Consider the following 20338-nt stretch of genomic DNA (forward strand, 5'->3'; position numbering starts at 1 on the left):
CGACATCTATCTATACTTTGCTCACTTGTTTTTGGCCTGCTTTGAGATTTCTCTCTATGTCTGTCTTAGAATATTCTTTACTCTTTTTAAATGTCACAACCACGGATTTGGCAGCAAGTAGATACGGCAATTGCACTCATGAATATGCGTGTGTCAGCTAATTATTATTTCCTTGTGATAGTATTTAACTCCATTCATTCCATCGTAGTATTTGTCGAGACTTGGACATAGATACACTTCGCTGCTTGCATTCTGTCTTGCCTGAGAAATTGGACTGTCGAGTCAACTGACTCTGAAGACTAGTGGTATTTGTTTTATATCCAGTTGTTCTTTTCAGCTGCAGTGTAGGCTTCGTTTTCCATTTGAGAGTTTTATTTAATGGCCCTGATTGGGCTAGTGTTTATTGCTTTCTTTCCTTTTAACATTGTTTGCATTAAAGTCTGTGATCTATCAACCTGCTTCAGTGACTCTCACTCCGCACTTGGGCCATATCTGAACCTGGTGACATTAAATGCCTCAGTTGGATTAATTGCCCCACTTGCATTGGAGTTCCAAAATAGTTAGAGATTTACAAAGTTGAATAAATTTCATTTAACAAGATTTAATGACCTTAGCTAGGTCTACAAAACAGCAGAACTAATTTTGGATGCTTGCTTCCAGCAAAAGGCAAGTGAGTGGCAGCATTTAGAATCTGAACTTGACTGATATCCAGTTCATAAGAACAGAAACCTGACAACTTAATCATTGATTTGAAGATGTGAGTCCATGTAATATTATGCATCGCAACTCGTACGGGAGAATGGGAGGTGAGAGACATGAGCCATAGGGAGGTAGTCACCCCTAGGTTGCAGGAGACAGGTAACTGGGTGATTATCAGGAGAGGAAGGGGAAATCCACAGCAGGTGCAGAGTACACTTGTGACCGCTCCCCTCAATAATAAGTATACAACTTTAGATACTATTGAGGTGGATGATCTACCAGGGGAGCCACAGTGATCTGGCACTGACTCTGGTGCTTGTGGCCCAGAAGAGCAGAGAGGTGAAGATGACTGCAGTGTTGATGGGAGATACCTTAGTCAGAGGAACAGAGACAAGATTCTGTGGGTGCGAAAGAGACACCCGGATTGTATGTTGCCTCCCTGGTGCCAGGATCAGGGATGTCTCAGATCAGGTCCACGGCATTCTCAAAGGTGAGGGTGAGCAGCCAAAAGTTTTGGTGCATATTGGCTCCAATGACATAGGTAGACAAGATGAGGAGGTCCTGACGAGGGATTTTAGGGAGCTAGGTAGAAAGCTGAGAAACAGGACCTCCAGGGCAGTAATCTCTAGATTGCTGCCTGTGCCACGTCCCTGTGAGGATAGGAATAGGATGATTTGGCAGCCGAATGCATGGCTGAGGAACTGGTGCAAGGGACAGGGGTTCAGATTTATGGATCATTGGATCTCTTGTGGGGAAGGTACAACCTGTACAAAAGGGACAGGTTACACCTGAACCAGAGGAGGTCCAGTATCCTTGCGGGAAGGTTGACTAGAGATGTTTGAGAGCGTATAAATTAATTTGGCAGAGGATGGGAACTGGAGTGATAGTCCTGAAGATGAGGTAGCTGGTTTACAAACTGAAACTATGAGTAGTGAGGAGAGGCTGTTGAGAAATCAAAATTGCAGTCAAAAGGATGAGTTGTGATGTAAAAGGTGGACAAAATTGAAAAGGGTGAATACAGGAGTGAAGGTGTTATGCGTGCAGTATATGGAATAAGGTTGATGAGCTTGTAGCACAGTTGCAGACTAGCAGGTTTGATGTTGCAGGCATCACTGAATCATGGCTAAAAGATTATACGTAGCTGGGAGCTTAATGTCCAAGGATACACATTGTTTCAATAGGACAGGCAGGAAGGCAGAGGGGGCAGCATTGCTCTGCTGGTAAAAAATGAAATTGTCAGAAAGAGGTGACATAGGGTTGGAAGTTGTTGAATCATTGTAGATAGAGCTAAGGGACTGCAAAGGTAAAAAGATCCCGATGGGAGTTGTATATAGACCCCCCCCCCCCAAACAGAAGTAAAGATGTGGCCTAAAAAATTACAGTGGAAGATAGAAAATACATGCCAAAAGGGCAATGTTATAATAGCCATGGGGGACTTCAATATGCAGGAAGATTGGAAAAATCAGGTTGGCACTGGACTCGAGGAGAGTGCATGTCTAGCGTGCCTATGAAATGGTTTTTTAGAGCAGCTCGTGGTTGAGCCCACTACTGGATTAGCTTTTTTGGATTGGGTGTTGTGCAATGAACCAGAATTGACTAGAGGGCTTAAGTTAAAAGAACCCTTAGGAGAAAGTGATCATAATATGATTGAATTCACCCTGAAATTTGAGGAGAAGCTAAAGTCAGATGTATCAGTGTTACAATGGAGTAAAGGGAATTACTGAGGCATGAGAGAAAAGGTGGCCAGAATTAATTGGAAGAAAACACTGACAGGGATGATGGCAGAGCAACAACAGCTGGAATTTCAGGAAGCAATTCAAAAGGTACAAGATATATATACCTATCTCAAAGACGAAGAAGATTTCTAAAGGCAAGATGACACAACCGAGGCTAACAAGAGAAATCAAAGCCAACATAAAAGACAAAAAGAGGGCATATAATAGAGCAAAAATTAATGGGAAGTTAGAGGATTGGGCAGCTTTTAACAGAAGGCAACTAAAAAAGGTAAAGATGGAATAAAAAGGTAAGCTAGACAATAATATTAAAGAGGATACTAGAAATTTATTCAGATACATTAAGTGTAAAAGAGAGGTGAGCGTGGATATCGGACGGCTGGAAAAAGATGCTGGAGAGGTAGTAATGGGGGACAAGGAAATGGCGGATGAACTAACTAAGTATTTTGCATTTTCACTGTGGAAGGCACTAGCAGTTTGGTGAAGTTCCAGGTGTCGGGGTCATGAGGTGTGTGAAGTTATTATTACTAAAGAGAAGGTTCTTGGGAAACTGAAAGGTCTGAAAGTAGATAAGTCAGATGATGTACACCCCAGGGTTCTGAAAGCAGTGGCTGAAGAGATTGTGAAGGCATTAGTAATGACCACTAGATTCTGGAATGGTTCTGGAAGACTGGGTAATTGCAAATGTCATTCCACTCTTCACAAAGGGAAAGAGGCACAAGAAAGGAAGTTATGGTACAGTTACTCTGATCTCAGTGGTTAGGAAGATGTTGGCGTTGATTATTAAGGATGAGCTCTCAGGGTACTTGGAGGCACATGATAAAATAGGCTATAGTCAGCATGGTTTCCTCAAGGAAAAATTTTGCCAGACAGATCTGCTGGAATTCTTTGAAGAAATAACCAGCAAGATAGACAAAGGAGAAATAGTTAATGTTGTGTTCTTGGATTTTCAGAAGGCCTTTGACAAGGTGCCACACATGAGGCTGCTAAACAAGCTACGAGCCCATGGTATAAAGTTTCTAGCATGGATAAAGCAGTGACTGATTGCAGGAGGCAAAGAGTGGGATTAAAGGGAGTCTTTTCGGGTTGGCTACCGGTAACTAGTGGTGTTCCATTGACGGATGTGTTGGGACCGATTCGTTATACGTTTTATATCAATGATTTGGATGATGGAATTGATGGCTTTATTGCAAAGTTTGCAGATGATATGAAGATAGGTGATAGGGCAGGTAGTTTTGAGGAAGTAAAGAGAAGGACTTAGACAGATTAGGATAATGGCAAAGAAGTATCAGATGGAATATAGTGTTGGAAAGTGTATGGTCATACATTTTGGTGGAAGAAATGAAAGGGTAGACTATTTTCTAAATGGAGAGAAAATACAAAGAACTGAGGCGTAAAGGGCTCCCTAAAGATTAATTTGCAGGTTAAGTCTGCTGAGTTTGGCAAATACAATAATAGCATTCATCTCAAGAGGATCAGAATATAAAAGCAAAGATGTAAAGATGAGACTTTATAAAGTACTGGTGAGGCTTCACTTGGAGTATTGTGAGCAATTTTGGACCCTTATCTTACAAAGTAGAAAGGATGTGCTAAAACTGGAGAGCGTTCAAAGGAGTTTCACAAAAATGATTCCAGGATTAAATGGATTGTCATGTGAAGAGTGTTTGATGGCTCTGAACCTGTATTTACTAGGTTTCAGAGGAATGAGGGGTAACCTCATTGAAACCTATTGAATGGTGAGCAGCTTGATAGAGTGAATATGGAGAGGATGTTTCCTATGGTGGGAGAGTCTAAGACTAGAGGATACAGACTCAGAATAGAGGGGCATCCTTTTAGAATGGAAATTAGGAGGAAACTCTTTAGCCAGAGAGTGGTAAATCTGTGAAAATTCTTTGCCACAGGCATCTGTGGAGGCCAAGTCTTTATGTACATTTAAGGCAGAGGTTGATAGATTCTTGATTGGTCAGGGCATAAAGGAATATTGGGAAAAGGCAGGAAACTGGGGCTGAGAGGAAAATTGGATCAGCCATGATGAAATGGCAGAACAGACTTGATGGGCCAAATGGCCTAATTCTGCTCATATATCTTACGATCATTTTAAAAATAGCTAAAAATCTCCATGGAGATTTTTAGTAGGATTACACTGATTATATTTTGGTTAGTGTGGTCCTTAAGCTGGTGGGGATGGAAGATTAATTAAAGATTTGTGTATTTAGATGCTTGGTTTGTTTTTTCACATGGAGTACTGGTGTTTTAACCCTGTATCTCTCATGCAACTCGCCGTCATTCAATACTTCCTAATTTACAATTTAATGCTAATCATTTCATGGGAAAAGGAAAATGAAGATTGTGTACTTCTTTGCAATTATTAACACCGTACATGGTAACAGTTGGTTGGAGAGTAATGCCAGACTTTGCAAAGCCTTTGCATTATTCGCTGATTTCTGAAAACTACCTCAGGATTTTTTTCTGAGGTGAGGAGTGGGGTTGGGGGGGGTGGGGAATGTTAAGGGGGAAACTTATAAAGGTTTATAAAATCCTGACAAGCAAAGATAAGATGGATGGTCACGGTGTTTTTCTGATGATGAGGGGAGTCTAAAACAATAGGACATTGGTTTAAATTGAGAGGGGGAATATTTAAAGGGAACCTGAGGTTGGTGTTGGTAAGTACAATTGAAACCTTTGAAATATATTTGGACTGATATTTGACCATCTGTTTGGATATCTTTATTTTACAGGTATGTTTCAGTGTCAGCGGGATTCAGGGTTTTATTGGTTCAGCAACTTTAAACGTGAAAGCTACTCTGAATTTCGATTGGTTGGAGCTGTATCCTTTGCAGATTTACTTCATTTAAATCTGTTGACAGTACTAAGGAAACATTTTGAACAACAGACCTTAAAATGAGATCATCAGGTTATCAAAAAATAGATTTAGAGAAGTGGGAGAAATCTCTTATGAAAGAACTTGAAGCACAGTTTAGTTTAACAATTTTATTCCAGTTTGAAATCCACAGTACAAAATCACCTGAAAATGAACAAAAAGCTATAGAAATCAGCCAAAAGAGCAGAGCAATAAACCATACTGTTGCTGTCAGGATGTGGTATCACGACCCTCTGCAGGCCAGGAGCTAAATGTTGTGCTCATTGAGTAACGTTACTGGCTGTTTGCCCTGACGTCTTCCTGAAGTTCCTCTCATTACTTCCAAAAACATCTGTGGATCTAGTAATATGCAACTAATCTTTTTCAAATATTCCTATTATAACCTCTGAAATTTCAGTCATTTGCGTGCAGAAAGTGTAATCTTTGTTGTCTGGAAGGCCAACACTGGACCCACAACAGCCTGATGACCCTATCTTTCTCTGGGGTCCACTATTGCGAAAACCTGCTGCTCACGAAACTCCATCTGCTGTGCCCTTCTCCAAACAGTTCTCTTCCATTGTAGTGCAATGGGGAACAGACATGGATTGCAAGTCATGGGGGGGGGGGGGGGTCCAAGGGTAGGAGTGGGAGGAGAAAGGTTGGGTTTTAACTAGTAGGGGAAGAGATGGTGTATCAGCGTGGATGAAATTGGGATCTCGCTGATCTATAGGGTTAGAATGTGAGGAAACCATAATTGGCTATAGGAGAAAAGGGTGAGGCCATGATCTGCTGTAGTGAGTGAGAGTCACAATCACAATAGGATGGTGGAGATCATGAGGATAAATGGGATATGTGCTAAGAACAGACGAAACACGGGATAGAAGTAGGGAGGGGAAAGAGTGGGCAAGGAGCTGGAGTGGCACCTGTGTGAGAAGAGGGGCAAAGTGGGGAGGGAACAGGGTGGGTGACAGAAAGGGATGGGGAATGGAATTGAGAGGGGAGCTTAAAGGGCGGTTGCAGGACTTGGGGAAAGGCCAGAAATGAACGATGGCTGGGAAAGAGTGGGAGACAGATTGTGGAGGGAACAGAATGGAAAGGGGATGGAGTTATGGGACAGATTGCAGAGGGGGTGAAGTGGTATTGGGACAGTGTATACAGGGGGATGGAGTGGACAGGGGCATATTGGAGGACAGTATGGGGAAAGGACACTACAAGGAAGGTGATGGTATGGAGGATAGATTAGGAAGAGGACAGATTTCACAAATGAACTGTGGGTGGAGACATGCTGCATTGCAGAAAATCTTTGCAGCTTAATGTGAAAAACATATTTTTTCCCCTGAACAAATGCAACTAGTTGGAGTTGGAGAGAATTAGGCTGATGCTTCTTGTTGCCAGCGTTTAGCTGTTCCAGTGTGCCACAGTTCTCAAATGTTCCTTTCTTCAGGAGTGGTACTTCATTTTGTAGTTTTCCTATTACTGCAGATCTAACTTTGAGCCTAGTTACGTAATTTTCTGAAAATTAACAATGGATAAGAGTTGCATACTGTAACTACAGCTAATTCATGTAGCAGGGAAGCAAAGCCTGCTACTTCTGAACCTCTGCAAGTGGCTGACTCATCACTTAGTCGTTTTCTTCTTGTATTATCCTTCTTGTGAATTTGATGCAGTTTCTCATTATCGTTCTATTAAACTTGCAGTAAGAAGTGACGTCAAGTAATCAATTGTCCAGTCACCTTTTTTATAGTGTTATAAATTGTTCAACTGTGTATAAAATATTAATATTTGTTTCTTCCTTTTCATCTTTGCCTTTTTGTCCACCTACTTTTATCAAGACCACGATCGTCCACGTCTTATGATACAGCACTTAATGATGATGACCGCCTTTTATCTATTCTTTCGCTCCCTCTTCCACTTTCCTCCAGTTACTTCTAAATCCTTTAATCTAATTGGCAGATGAATTACCCTGTTTTTCCATTTGCTTACAGTGTACCATACGCCCTTGTTGCCCCTGCTGTTATTAACACGTGTGCCGATGTCTGTGAACTGAAGGAAGAAGAAACCACTCTAACAATTAACCTGTTATAACTAATTAAGGGCCTTTGTTAACTAAACTCTCTGCAGCAGAGTAGTTGATGACCTCCCTATCATTAGACACACAGCTGCGGAGGGGTTAACTATGAAATACAAGTTCTAGTTTTTCAGTGCAATGGTCCAGAAGTTTTCTGCAAAATATTCTGAGTTAATCACACATCATTTCAGTGGTAGAGTATATCAGTAAAAAATAATTGGTGGCAAAGAGCCACAGCATCAGCTGTGATTCACCCAAGCTTCTGGCATGGACTTTTCTTTACTTTTTTCTTTGCTGTCCCAAAAGCAGGAGAGTATGATATAATTGCAATAAGTTATAATTTCTCCTGCTGAAACCAGTTAGACTTGCTATAGATAATTGGGTCTGATTTTCAACAATGTGAGGACCTGAGGACTTTTTTTTAACAATGAAATTTATGTTCTTGCAAAGTCATTTAACTACAATAAATCCAGAAAGGGAGAGATTAAAATTATAAAGTGCCATTCCTTCAGATAATAAATAGTTCTTAGAATTTTTTTATTTGTTGACTTCTTTTGGAGAAAACATTATCTTTTACCTTAACATTTCTGTAGTTGATGGGTCTAGCTCTGTATAATGGCATTACGTTGGATGTTCGGTTTCCACCATGCTGCTATAAAAAACTACTGAGCCCTCCTGTTGCTCCATGTGATCAGAATACTGCCGTTGGCATAGCAACGCTTACACTTGATGACCTGCACCAGCTTATGCCTGTAAGTGTCCCTGAGGAATCCACAGTTCAAGTTTATCTCACTACATCATAAAGTTCAAGATTATTTTTGTCAGACACTCACACAAGCTACTGCTAAATGTCTAATTATCTCACTACATTATCCTTTATAATGAGCTGTTTTGGGTCACAAGAGTTCTCCAAATGTACAGAGAAGACATGTCAGTCAGAGAAAGGAGGTCTGTTTTTCCTGTAAGTGTCTGTGTCAAAGCCGTGTAGTTCTGTGGTAACTAAAACAGTAACAGGTATGATCATTTCTACAATTGTAACAAGTTATGCCTTCTCTCATTACTATCGAGCAGGGGTTCCCATCCTTTTTTATGCAATGAACCCCACCATTAACCAAGGTGTCCATGGACCCCAGCTTGGGAACTGCTGCTGTACAGAAATTCTTTAATTATTTCATTGATTGCTTTCTTGGAGCATAATTGGAACAATGAATTTAGATAAATTATTTGCATCATTATCAAGCTTTACCAACAAGAAGATAATGTGATAAAATAACCACCCATTATGGGAGCATTTTTTCATGGAAACAATTTTGTAAACCTCATAATAGAGAACGTAGCAAAACCTCAACATCTGTAGAACGAGGCAGAAGGAAGGTTTCAGTAATAGTTCAAGGGAACATAGGCAACACACGCAAGACGGTGGAGGAAATGCAGGAGAAGGGTCTCAGCCTGAAATATTGATGTTTATTCCCTTCCACACATGCTGCCTGACTTGCTGAGTTCCTCCAGCATTTTGTGTTTGTCCCTCTGAATTTCCAGCATCTGCAGAATCTCTGTGTTAAGGAAACTCAGTTTCCCTTTTCCATGATGCTGCCTGACTTGCAGTAACCTTTCCAACATTTCTTGTTTCTTCTTCAAATATCCAGCATTTGTGTTTTTAGCTTTTAATTTTCTTTGCAGATCAGACATTTAATTTAAACTAACAGTGGGAATATATATTACTTGGTGCTTGCATTGCACTATTTATGCAAAGTGCATATTGGAAACTAATTTTGAAAAAGTAACTAATTGCCCTTGATCAATTTTCTTTCTCTCCTTCGATTCTCTCTACCCCATGACCTATTCTTCTTCTCATCTCTTTAAATTGCAAACTATTCACAGACTCAGACTCTCAGGGGCTAGACGCTATCAATACTTTCCTCATTTTTTTAATATAAGCAAATGTTGTCTGGATATCAGGAGCTTCCACTCTCCACACAGTGGTTACTATATATCAAAGTTTCTTTGTTCATTGTCTCATTTCAGAACTGTCTAATCACACAGGTACACCTTAGGCCAATTTGGTTTGATGATTTTTTTTATATAAAACAGCTCCTTGTAAAGATGTTAACCAATAAAAAGACCTCAATGTAAATGAAACTGCAGAGGCAAAGAAGATGGAAAATTGATGAGTGAATTCAGTGCAAAAGTGAACAGGAGTGTTCCTATGAACAAAGAAATGGAGCATTAAACATTGGGTTTCAAATTGAATGACTAGTTAGGCTGATACTTGAAAGGGAATGGCTCCTGAAGTCACCAGATGGACTTAGTATGGGAACATATATCATGGAAAGAACAGAAAACGCTCACTTCTGACAGATAGTTCTGTCAGTCACTCACCTTGTCCTTGTCTCCGACTTCCATGACTTTACATTGAAATGGAAAAGCTGGAAATACAGAGGAAGACAGTGCATCTGACCTCTGACTCCATTGTTGACATACCAGTGGTTCCAACAGCAAGATACTAGTATACAGAGATGAGGGGCCCACAATCATTTTGCATTTGGTGAAGGGTTACTGATCCTCAGTGAAATGGCTAGTGTGGTTAACTGGCAAACCTAGTTCTTTAAATGTTACATCAACTTGATAATCTTTACTTACAACACATTAAGTGCATTTATTTATTAATTTTTATTAAATTCATTATTTTTTTCATTAAACAAAGATATGTTACTGCATTTTATAATGTTTTTAATCATCAGAGGTGTTCAAAAAGAACTTAAACGCCTTTTCAAGGTCGGGTCACAAGACATGACCCCTGAGGCCTAGCTGACGCTAACAGTCTGACCAATTCACAGGAGATCTCTTATGCCAGATGGCTCAATTTAGCCAGTTCTCAGTATCCAGATCAGGTGAATGCAAGTGGGTAATTCACAGTAATTCAGATCCAGAATGAAGTGGCAAAGTATCTTATTGGCTCATTGTGAAATAACTTCCTAGTTTTCTTAAGTTTAAAAAAAGCTTTGTGTGAAAGTGAGGGGGAGCTAGGGAATAGAATGACAAAAACATTGTATGAAAGGATGTTGAAAATCAGAATAACGTGGCAATCCAAAGGGAATGGGGGATTAAAGTGTTCTAGTGTCACAGTGGAGTGACAGGGAATAGTATAGTTTAATCATTCTGAAATGAATTAACACTTTAATATATCATTTTAAGTCTTTAGCTGATGGACTTCTGGCACTTATCAATTATGAAGGCAATGTTGAGGAAGACTTTGGCTCCACATTTCAAGTAGGTTTCTAATTTGATCAAATTCTACCTTAATTACAAAATAATTTGGTAATTCTGTAGAAAATTTTGAATTCATGAATTGTGTGAATCCTAATGAGAGGATATTGGTTAATTGCATTTGAAAACCAGTGTTCTGTGATCAGTATTTTTATTGATCCTGCTGGTACTCATAATGTGTTCATATTAAATGTAGAGCAAACTGGGACTTCATTCTGAGCGCAACAGCAATTAAGAATTTATCATTCTGAATTGTTTTGAATTTAGATTACATAATCCTTTTTCAATGTAGTGCAACAGAAAATTAATGTTTATTTTCCAAATGATAGTCAATGCACATTTGAATTTTCAAAGTAGTATCTATTGCTAGTTTTGCACTACTTTGGAAATTCAACTGTGGCACTGACTGTCATTTTAGTAACTCCACCCTGACTTTCTCCATGCTGGGGTGAGCAGGATGACATTGCTCCCTAGCCATCATTTTCTTGCTACTTAGAAGAAGAAACTGATCCTTATTGATCTGGTGCACGTGTTATTAGGCCACTCTCAGGACATCATTGGGCTAGGATATGTGCTCAATAAGTAAATTTCTTATCATTGTCTCCACATTTCTTCTCTTCTGACCCTGACTATTTCCATGGTTTGTTACCCCTGACCCCATGATTTCCTTCACCCCAACCTCACTGAAAGTTCTGATCCTGCCCCTACTTGGCTCGGTTGACCACACATCAGACCTGGTCCCCAATTCCCCCATTTCCTTCGGATTACCATAATAATGTGATTTTCAAATTCATTTTGTACAATCAGCCTCTTTTCTACCTACCACTCACTTTCAGACTAATCCTTATTTGTTACCTTCATTCTTCACTCAATGGTTATATTTTCGACCCCAACTCTCCTAATCAGACCAGGGCTATAAACCCCTCTATCCCTGAGAGCAATCATTACATTGTCCATGTTTCAGATATATAAGGAGAAAAGAGAGGTGAGAGTGGATATTGGACCGCTGAAAAATGACTACAAGGAAATGGCAGACAATTAATAAGTACTTTGCGTCAGTCTTCACTGTGGAGGATGCTAGCAGAATGTCAGGAATTCCATAGTGTCAGGTGGAAGAAAAGATAACTGCTATTACTAAGGAGAAGGTGCTTGGGAAGCTGAGAGGTCTGAAGGTAGGTAAGTCACTTGGACCAGATGGACTACACCACAGGGTTCTGAAAGAGGTGGCTGAAGAGATTGTGGAGGCATTAGTAATGATCTTTCAATAATCACTAAGTTCTGGAATGGTTCCAGAGGACTGGAAAATTTCAAATGTCACTCCACTCTATAAGAAGAGAGGGAGGCAGAAGGAAGGAAATTATAGGCCAGTTAGTCTGACCTCAGTGGTTGGGAAGGCACCAGAGTCCATTATTAAGAATGAGGTTTCTGTGTATCGGAAACACATGACAAGGTAGCCAGAGTAAGAATAGCTTTCTTGAGGGGAAATCTTACCTAGCAAATCTGTTGGAATTGTTTGAGGAAATAACAAACAGGATAGACAAAAGAGAGTCAGTGGATGGTGTTTATTTGGATTTTCAGAAGGCATTAAATTGCCGCACATGAGGCTGCTTAACAAGAGAAGAGCCCGTGCTATTACAGAAAAGATACTAGTACGAATTAAAACAGTTTATTTGTACACATCTAGTTCATTGTTTCATCCGTTATTGATTTCAGGTATTTCAAGAAGAGTTTGGAACAGTTAAATCATACAACCTAAAAGCAGGTGGAGACAAAATCCTTGTAACGAATCAGAACAGGCAAGGCAAGTGAGTTCTTGTTCTACAGTTAAGTTTTACATTATCTTGTAAATAATTGCCTAGTTTATGTACTGACACACTGTATGGGTTAAAGCATTGGGAAGTTTTTATACTGATTTACTCAATTTATTTTAAGTTTTTCTTATGATTAATTTTCAACAATCTTTGCAAGAACATGACTTATCTGAGTTGCTGGTGTTTCCTTGCTTTCAGTCAGAATATTCTGCTGTCGATAGTGTGTGAAAAACTGATACGGTTATTTTAAAAAGGCTTTGGCTGTGCAATTAAGCATAAAGTTTACAATTGAGTAGTAATACCGTTGGAGAAACTTTCTAATGCAAAGTTGATAAAAGATTAAAAAAAAGGATTCAACTCTGTTTCGTGCATAATACTAATTTATATTTTACAGAATATGTACATCTTTATGTGGATTTCCTTCTCAACAAGTCCATATACCAGCAGTTTGCAGCATTTTATTATGGTTTTCACAGTGTGTGTGCCTCTAATGCCTTAATGGTAAGTAATGACTTTCCAAGCAGATTTTTGTTAGAAGCAAAAGTCTTTTTTATTGCTTGGGCTTTGTTTGATTAACTTAAGTTTGGGGTAGCATGGGGATTGATTTCAAGAGACAGGCAGTCTTAACTGGGATGCATCTTAATACCTTCCTTTGTATTAAACATTATCGTCCTGTCAAAGCATAAGATGTTCCCTATTTCTCTTTGAATCCCATTTTTCAATGCCATCTATTTGTTAATATTTCTTGGTTCCAGGTGAATTTCAAGTCTAGAATATATATCAAATTGAACCAATTTTCTTCAGATGCTATTTTTAAGACTTAATTTTAAATGTTAATATGTTTGTTATGTTGAATACAATCTCTATACAAAAGAAAGCTTTAAGAACATTTACTTTTTACATCATTGTATGTACATTCAAAATCAAAGCTGAGTTTATTCTCATAAGTACATATACGGGCAGGGTATCATGAAAAACTTACTTAAAGCAGCACTACAGGCACATAAGCAGCATTCACAAAAAACTATTTAAACACTTAGTTATATGTATTTTACAAGAAAAACACAATTAGATCACAAAATACATTGTAGTACAAAGTGATCAGAATGATCATGGTGTTGCTACGTAGTGGAAATTGCTAATGAAACGGAAGTTTCTTTAAAAGCGGTAACATGAAGGCTCTAATCTGGAATTCAAGGTCACATCCACTGCACAGCCACTAGTGGGGAGACTGTGTATGGGTAAATGGAGCCTGGACACCAATTCTACATGGAGTGCTGCCTAAGGAAAGCATCATCCAACATCTAGGACCCCCACCATCCAGGCCATGCTCTCTTCTCACTAACGCCATCAGGCAGGAGGTATAGAAGCCTTAGGTCCCACACCACAAGGTAAAGGAACAGTTATTATCCTTCAGCCATCAGGCTCCTGAACCAGTGTGGATAACTTCACTCACCCCCACACGGATCTGATTCCAGAATCTATGGACTGACTCTCAAGAACTCTACAACTCTGCTCTCAGTTTCAATTATTTGATTTATTGAGCGATTGATTATTTATTTATTTATTTATTTACTCTCCTCTCCCCCACCCCCCACCCCCATTTGCGGTTTGTCTTCTTCTGCACATTGGTTGTTTGTCGGTCTTGGTGTTTCGTTTTAATTGATTCTGTTTTATTTCTTCTATAATGAATGTCTGCAAGAAAGTGAATCTCAGAGTAGACATATATGTATTTTGATAATAAACTTACTTCAAACTTGAAATTTGGAAAGTTTCCAGAGATGTCTAATTTTCTGTCTTATAGAGGAAGGTGCATGCCTTTGATCGAGGCACGACTGTGCCAAGCGCGTGGATGTCAGCCAGTTAGAACAGCAAGAAGAGTTTAAAAAGAAGACAGCTTTATAGAGCGGGTAGCGGAGGAGCGGGCGACAGAGGAGACATAGACAGAGTAGAAGGGCTTTGGCTTAACGGAGCTCAGGCAATAACAAGTCGAGGCGAGGTAGGTTGACTGTGAAAAGAGAGACAGGAAGTATGTGTGTGGGGCTGGTGTTCTGTGCTGGGTGTTAGATGTGGGAAGTCTTGGAGACTCCCAGCCTCCTGGACGGCCACATCTGCACCAGGTATGTTGAACTGCAGCTCCTCAGGGACCAAATTAGGGAACTGGAGATGCAGCTCAACGACCTTCATCTGGTTAGGGAGAGTAAGGAGGTGACGGAGAGGAGCTATAGACAGGTAGTCACACCGGGGCCTGGGGAGACAGGTAAGTGGGTAACAGTCAGGAGAGGGAACGGCAAGAGTCAGATACTAGAGAGTACCCCTGTGGCTGTCCCCCTTAACAATAAGTACTCCTGTTTGAGTACTGTTGGGGGGTGGGGGGGGAGGCCACCTATCTGGCGGAAGCAACAGTGGCCGCCCCTCTGGCACAGAGTCTGGCCCTTTGGCTCAAAAGAGTAGGGAAAGGAAGAGAAGGCAGCAGTGATAGGGGGCTCTATGGTTAGGGGGTCAGACAGGCAATTCTGTGGACGCAGGAAAGAAACAGGGATGGTAGTTTGCCTCCCAGGTGCCGGGATGTTTCTGATCATGTCCATGATATCCTGAAGTGGAAAGGAGAACAGCCAGAGGTCGCGGTATGTTTGTACCAACGACGTAGGTAGGAAAAGGGAGGAGGTGCTGAACACAGACTACAGGGATTTAGGAAGGAAGTTGAGAAGCAGGACCACAAAGGTAGTAATCTCAGGATTACTGCCTGTGCCACATGACAGTGAGTATAGGAATAGAGTGAGGTGGAGGATAAATGTGTGGCTCAGGGATTGGAGCAGGGGGCAGGGATTCAGATTTCTGGATCATTGGGACCTCGTTTGGGGCAGTGTGACCTGTACAAAAAGGATGGTTGCACTTGAATCCCAGGGGGACCAATATCCTGGCGGAGAGGTTGGCTAGGGCGGTTGTGAAGAGTTTAATCTCGAATTGCTGGAGGGTGGGAACCAAACTGAAGAGAAGGAGGAAGAGGTGGTTGGCTTACAAATAAAGAAAGTTTGTAGTACGAGAGGGAGGATAGGCAGGTGATAAAGAAGGGACGTGCTCAGACCGATGGTTTGAGGTGTGTCTATTTTAATGTAAGGACTATTATGAACAAAGCAAATGAGCTTAGAGAGTGGATCAGGCTATATACATTATTGAAGTATTGGTTGCGTCCTTTTCCCCGGTATCTTTTGTATGTTCTGTTTCCTCTCCGGGTTTGTGGGTCGCGCCTATTGTCAATCCTCCTTGTTATGGGTTGACTTTAGGATTTATGGAGTCTATTATTAATTTTGTCTCCTGGAATACTAATGGTCTTAATCATCCTATTAAAAGGAAAAAAGTTTTTAAAGTGTTCCGGAGACTTAAAGCACAAATTTTATTTTTACAAGAGACCCATGTACGGAGGGGGGACAGACTACGTTTTTTCAAATTCTGGAAGGGACAACAATTTCATTCGAACTCCAATGCTAAGATTCGAGGCGTCTCTATTTTTATAGACTCCTCAGTTACTTTTATACAACAGGATATTATCTCTGATCCGAATGGTAGATTTTTACTGGTTAGTGGTTTACTATTTAATAAAAAAGTAGTTTTGGTTAATGTTTATGCTCCTAATATGGATTGTCCGGAATTTTATAAATCATTGTTTGATCAGTTTCCGAATTTGAACGAGTTTTCATTGATTTGGGGCGGAGATCTTAATACCTGTTTATCTCCAGCTTTGGACCGTTCGGCTTCTTTACGGACTTTACCTAATAAATCTGCAAATTTGATTAATTTTTTCCTTTCTGATTCTGGGTCGACGGACATTTGGCGTTTTCTGCATCCTCAGGAAAAAGATTTTTCCTTCTTTTCACATGTTCATCATTCCTATTCAAGAATTGATTATTTTTTCATTGATTCTCGTCTCATTCCTTCAGTGATTAAATGTGATTATGATTCTATAACCATTTCGGATCATGCTCCACTTAAGCTTTCTATTAAAATTATGGCCAATATACCAAACAATAGACAATGGCGTTTTAATTCGCTGTTGCTTCAGGACTCGGACTTTGTTAATTTTATGAATGAACAGATTGAGCTTTTTTTTACAATTAACCATACAGAAGATATTTCGGTTAACACTCTTTGGGACACTTTTAAAGCCTATATTCGGGGTCAGATTATTTCGTATTCCGTTGCTTTGAGGAAGAAACAGAAGCAGGAGGAGATGGCAATTGTGGACAAGATTAAAGAAATTGATAAGAAATATGTTATGGCTCCTTCTGAGGAGCTATACAAACAAAGAACTGAACTTCAAATGGAACACAGTTTACTACTCTCGTCCTCGATTGTAAACCAATTAAAGAAAACAAGAAGTGATTTTTATGTTCACAGTGATAAAATTGGCAAGCTGCTGGCTAATCAATTGAAATCTAATTATGTTAAATCTCAAATCAATCAGATTTATAACCAAAATGATCGATTGATATTGGATCATGTGGGGATTAATCAAACCTTTTGTGATTTTTATTCTTCTTTATATCAATCAGAGTCTCCTCGAGATTCTAAATATATGAATGATTTTTTAGATAAGTTAGACTTCCCTCAGATTTCACAGGATATGTCTTCTTTATTAGATACTTCCATTACAATGGATGAGATTAAGAATGTTATTTTTTCTATGAATCTGGGGAAAGCTCCTGGCCCTGATGGGTTTACCGTTGAATTTTATAAATGTTTTGCTTCTTTATTGATTCCTTGGCTCTATAAGGTTTTTGAGGCTTCTTTGAAACTTGGTAAACTTCCGGAATCTTTTAATAGAGCATCAATTTCTTTAATACTAAAGAAGGATAAAGACCCTGCTCAATGTGCATCTTATAGACCAATATCTTTATTAAATGTTGATTCTAAAGTTTTTTCTAAGTTATTAGCAAATAGACTAGAAAAAGTACTTCCTTCTATTATTTCGGAAGACCAAACGGGTTTTATTAAAGGTCGTTACTCTTTTTATAATATTCGTACATTGTTAAATATCGTTTATACTCCCTCACAAAATGTTCCTGAGTGTGTTATTTCTTTAGATGCCGAGAAAGCTTTTGATAGAGTAGAATGGCCTTATTTATTTAAGGTGCTTGAAATGTTTAATTTTAGCTTGAAATTTATATCCTGGATTAAACTGTTATATCACTCCCCTGTAGCCTCGGTTCGTACTAACTCCTTAAACTCACCTTTTTTTCCTCTCTTTCGTGGTACTCGACAAGGCTGTCCTCTTAGTCCCCTATTATTTGATATTGCATTAGAACCTCTTGCAATTGCTATTCGAGAATCTTCAAATATTACTGGGATAACTCGGGGATTAAAGTCCCATAAATTATCACTCTATGCTGATGATTTACTTTTATATATTTCTAATCCTGAGAGATCCATTCCTGCTGTTTTAGAGTTATTAGCACAATTTGGTCTTTTCTCAGGTTATAAATTAAATCTTAGTAAGAGTGAACTTTTTCCGATTAATAAACATCTTCCCTTATATTATAAATTTCCATTTAAATTGATTAATAATTACTTTTCATATCTTGGGATTAAAATTACTTGTAAACATAAAGATTTATTTAAGACTAACTTTTTACCATTAATAGACCATATTACTCAACTTTCATCTAAATGGTTTCCCTTATATTTAACTTTGATTGGTCGTATTAATGCAGTTAAGATGTTTTTTTTGCCAAAATTTTTATATGTGTTTCAGGCATTACCAATTTTCGTTCCTAAATCTTTTTTTGATAAAGTTGACTCTAAAATTTCTTCATTTATTTGGCAGAATAAGAATCCGAGACTGGGTAAAATACATTTACAGAAAGCTAAGAGAGATGGAGGTTTAGCATTACCTAACTTTAGATTTTATTATTGGGCTATTAATATTCGACATATGAAATTTTGGTTACTTGACCGGGACATACTATCTATTCCTAAATGGGTAGCATTGGAATTACAATCTGTTCAGGGTTATACACTTGGTTCTATTTTAGGTTCCTCTCTTCCTTTTGATTCGAAACGCCTTAAGCAGGTCTCTAACCCGATAGTTAAATATGCTTTGCGCATTTGGTTTCAATTCAGAAAATTTTTTGATCTTAATCAATTCGGGTTAGCGATTCCTATTTTAGGCAACATATTTTTTCCTCCCTCTTTTACGGATCGCGCTTTTCAAACTTGGAAGACTAAGGGTATTTTACGGTTTTTGGATTTATTTTTAGATGGTTCCCTTATGTCTTTTGAACAATTATCTAATAAATATAACTTATCAAGAATACATTTTTTTAGATATTTACAAGTTAGAAATTTCCTAAGTACTATACTTTCTTCCTTTCCAATGCTTCCTCCTATATATATTTTAGATTCGATAATTAACCTTAATCCATGTCAGAAAGGTGCATCGGCTATGATTTATAATATTATTATGAAACTTAGGAAAGCTCCATTTGATAAGATTAGGGTAGATTGGGAACAGGAATTGGGGCTTACCATTTCTGTGGATGATTGGGGGCAGATTTTACAATTAGTTAATACTTCCTCTATTTGTGCTAAACATTCCCTAATTCAATTTAAAGTGGTTCATAGAGCACATATGTCCAAAGATAAGTTAGCGCGTTTTTACTCGCATATTAATCCTTTCTGTGATAGATGTTCGGGGCAGATAGCCTCTTTAACTCATATGTTTTGGTCTTGCCCTACTTTGGAAACTTTTTGGAGAGATATTTTCAATATTATTTCTAAGGTATTAAATATAGATATCTCTCCTCACCCTATTACTGCTATCTTTGGACTACCTAAAATTTCTAGTAATCTTTCCCCTTCAGCCCGTAGAATGATTGCATTTCTTACTTTAATGGCGAAAAGATGTATTTTACAACATTGGAAAGAGCTTAATGCTCCAACTACCTTTTTTTGGTTTTCTCAGACGATTTTATGTTTGAATCTGGAGAAAATTAGAAGTAACCTTTATGATTCTTCATTTAAATTTGAACAGATTTGGGGACCTTTTATTCGATATTTTCATTTAATGTAATATTTACCCTTCTTGTTTTTTTTTCACTGTTTTAATGGAGGTCGGGATTGAGGACGTGATTTTAAGTTTAACTCTGTTTGGTTTCAAGTTAGCCCATTGCTTTGCTTTGCTTTTAGGTAGTTGCACGGTGGGTTTTTTTTTGGGGGGTTTTTTTTTCTTTTTTTTTTCCATTGATATATATAAAATCTAGTATACTATTATGTTATCTTGGTTTCTTATGCTTAAATTACATTGTTTGTAGTATTTTCTTTTTGGTATTGTTATCTTTTGGAATTTTATTGTACTTTAACATTGTATTAATGTTTATATGGCTTACCTTTTTTGTATACTTACTCAATAAAAAGATTTAAAAAGAAAGAAAGAGAGTGGATCAGCAGAATGGAGCTATGATGTTGTGGCCATTACAGAGACTTGGATGGCTGAGGGGCAGGAATGGTTACTTAGAATGCCAGGCTTTAGATGTTTCAGAAAGGACAGGGAGGGAGGGAAAAGAGGTGGAGGCGTGGCACTGCTGATCAGAGATAGCATCACGGCTGCAGAAAAGGAGGAAATCATGAAGGGATTGTCTACGGAGTCTCTGTGGGTGGAAGTTAGGAACAGGAAGGAGCCAATAACTCTACTGGGTGTTTTTTATAGACCACCCAATAGTAACAGGGACTTCGAGGAGCAGATAGGGAGACAGATTCTGGAAAGGTGTAATAATAACAAGGTTGTCGTGGTGGGAGATTTTAATTTCCCAAATATTGATTGGCATCTCCCTAGAGTAAGGGGTTTAGATGGGGTGGAGTTTGTTAAGTGCGTTCAGGAAGGTTTCTTGACACAATATGTAGA

General features: G+C 38.8%; 1 protein-coding gene across 3 annotated transcripts in view; it reads left to right on the forward strand.

Annotated features, from left to right (window-relative positions):
- hectd2 (HECT domain containing 2) overlaps positions 1 to 20338 on the forward strand; it is a 136140-nt gene that overhangs the window by 99506 nt on the left and 16296 nt on the right. For all 3 annotated transcript variants that reach the window (XM_063071179.1, XM_063071180.1, XM_063071181.1), the window contains 5 exons: positions 5171 to 5259; positions 7954 to 8112; positions 10556 to 10630; positions 12341 to 12428; positions 12833 to 12939. In XM_063071179.1, coding sequence (XP_062927249.1) covers positions 5171 to 5259; positions 7954 to 8112; positions 10556 to 10630; positions 12341 to 12428; positions 12833 to 12939 — 518 coding nt within the window. The remainder of the gene's footprint in view (positions 1 to 5170; positions 5260 to 7953; positions 8113 to 10555; positions 10631 to 12340; positions 12429 to 12832; positions 12940 to 20338) is intronic.

Source organism: Mobula hypostoma, chromosome 19, assembly GCF_963921235.1.
Source record: "Mobula hypostoma chromosome 19, sMobHyp1.1, whole genome shotgun sequence".
Classification (NCBI taxonomy): Eukaryota; Metazoa; Chordata; class Chondrichthyes; order Myliobatiformes; family Myliobatidae; genus Mobula; species Mobula hypostoma.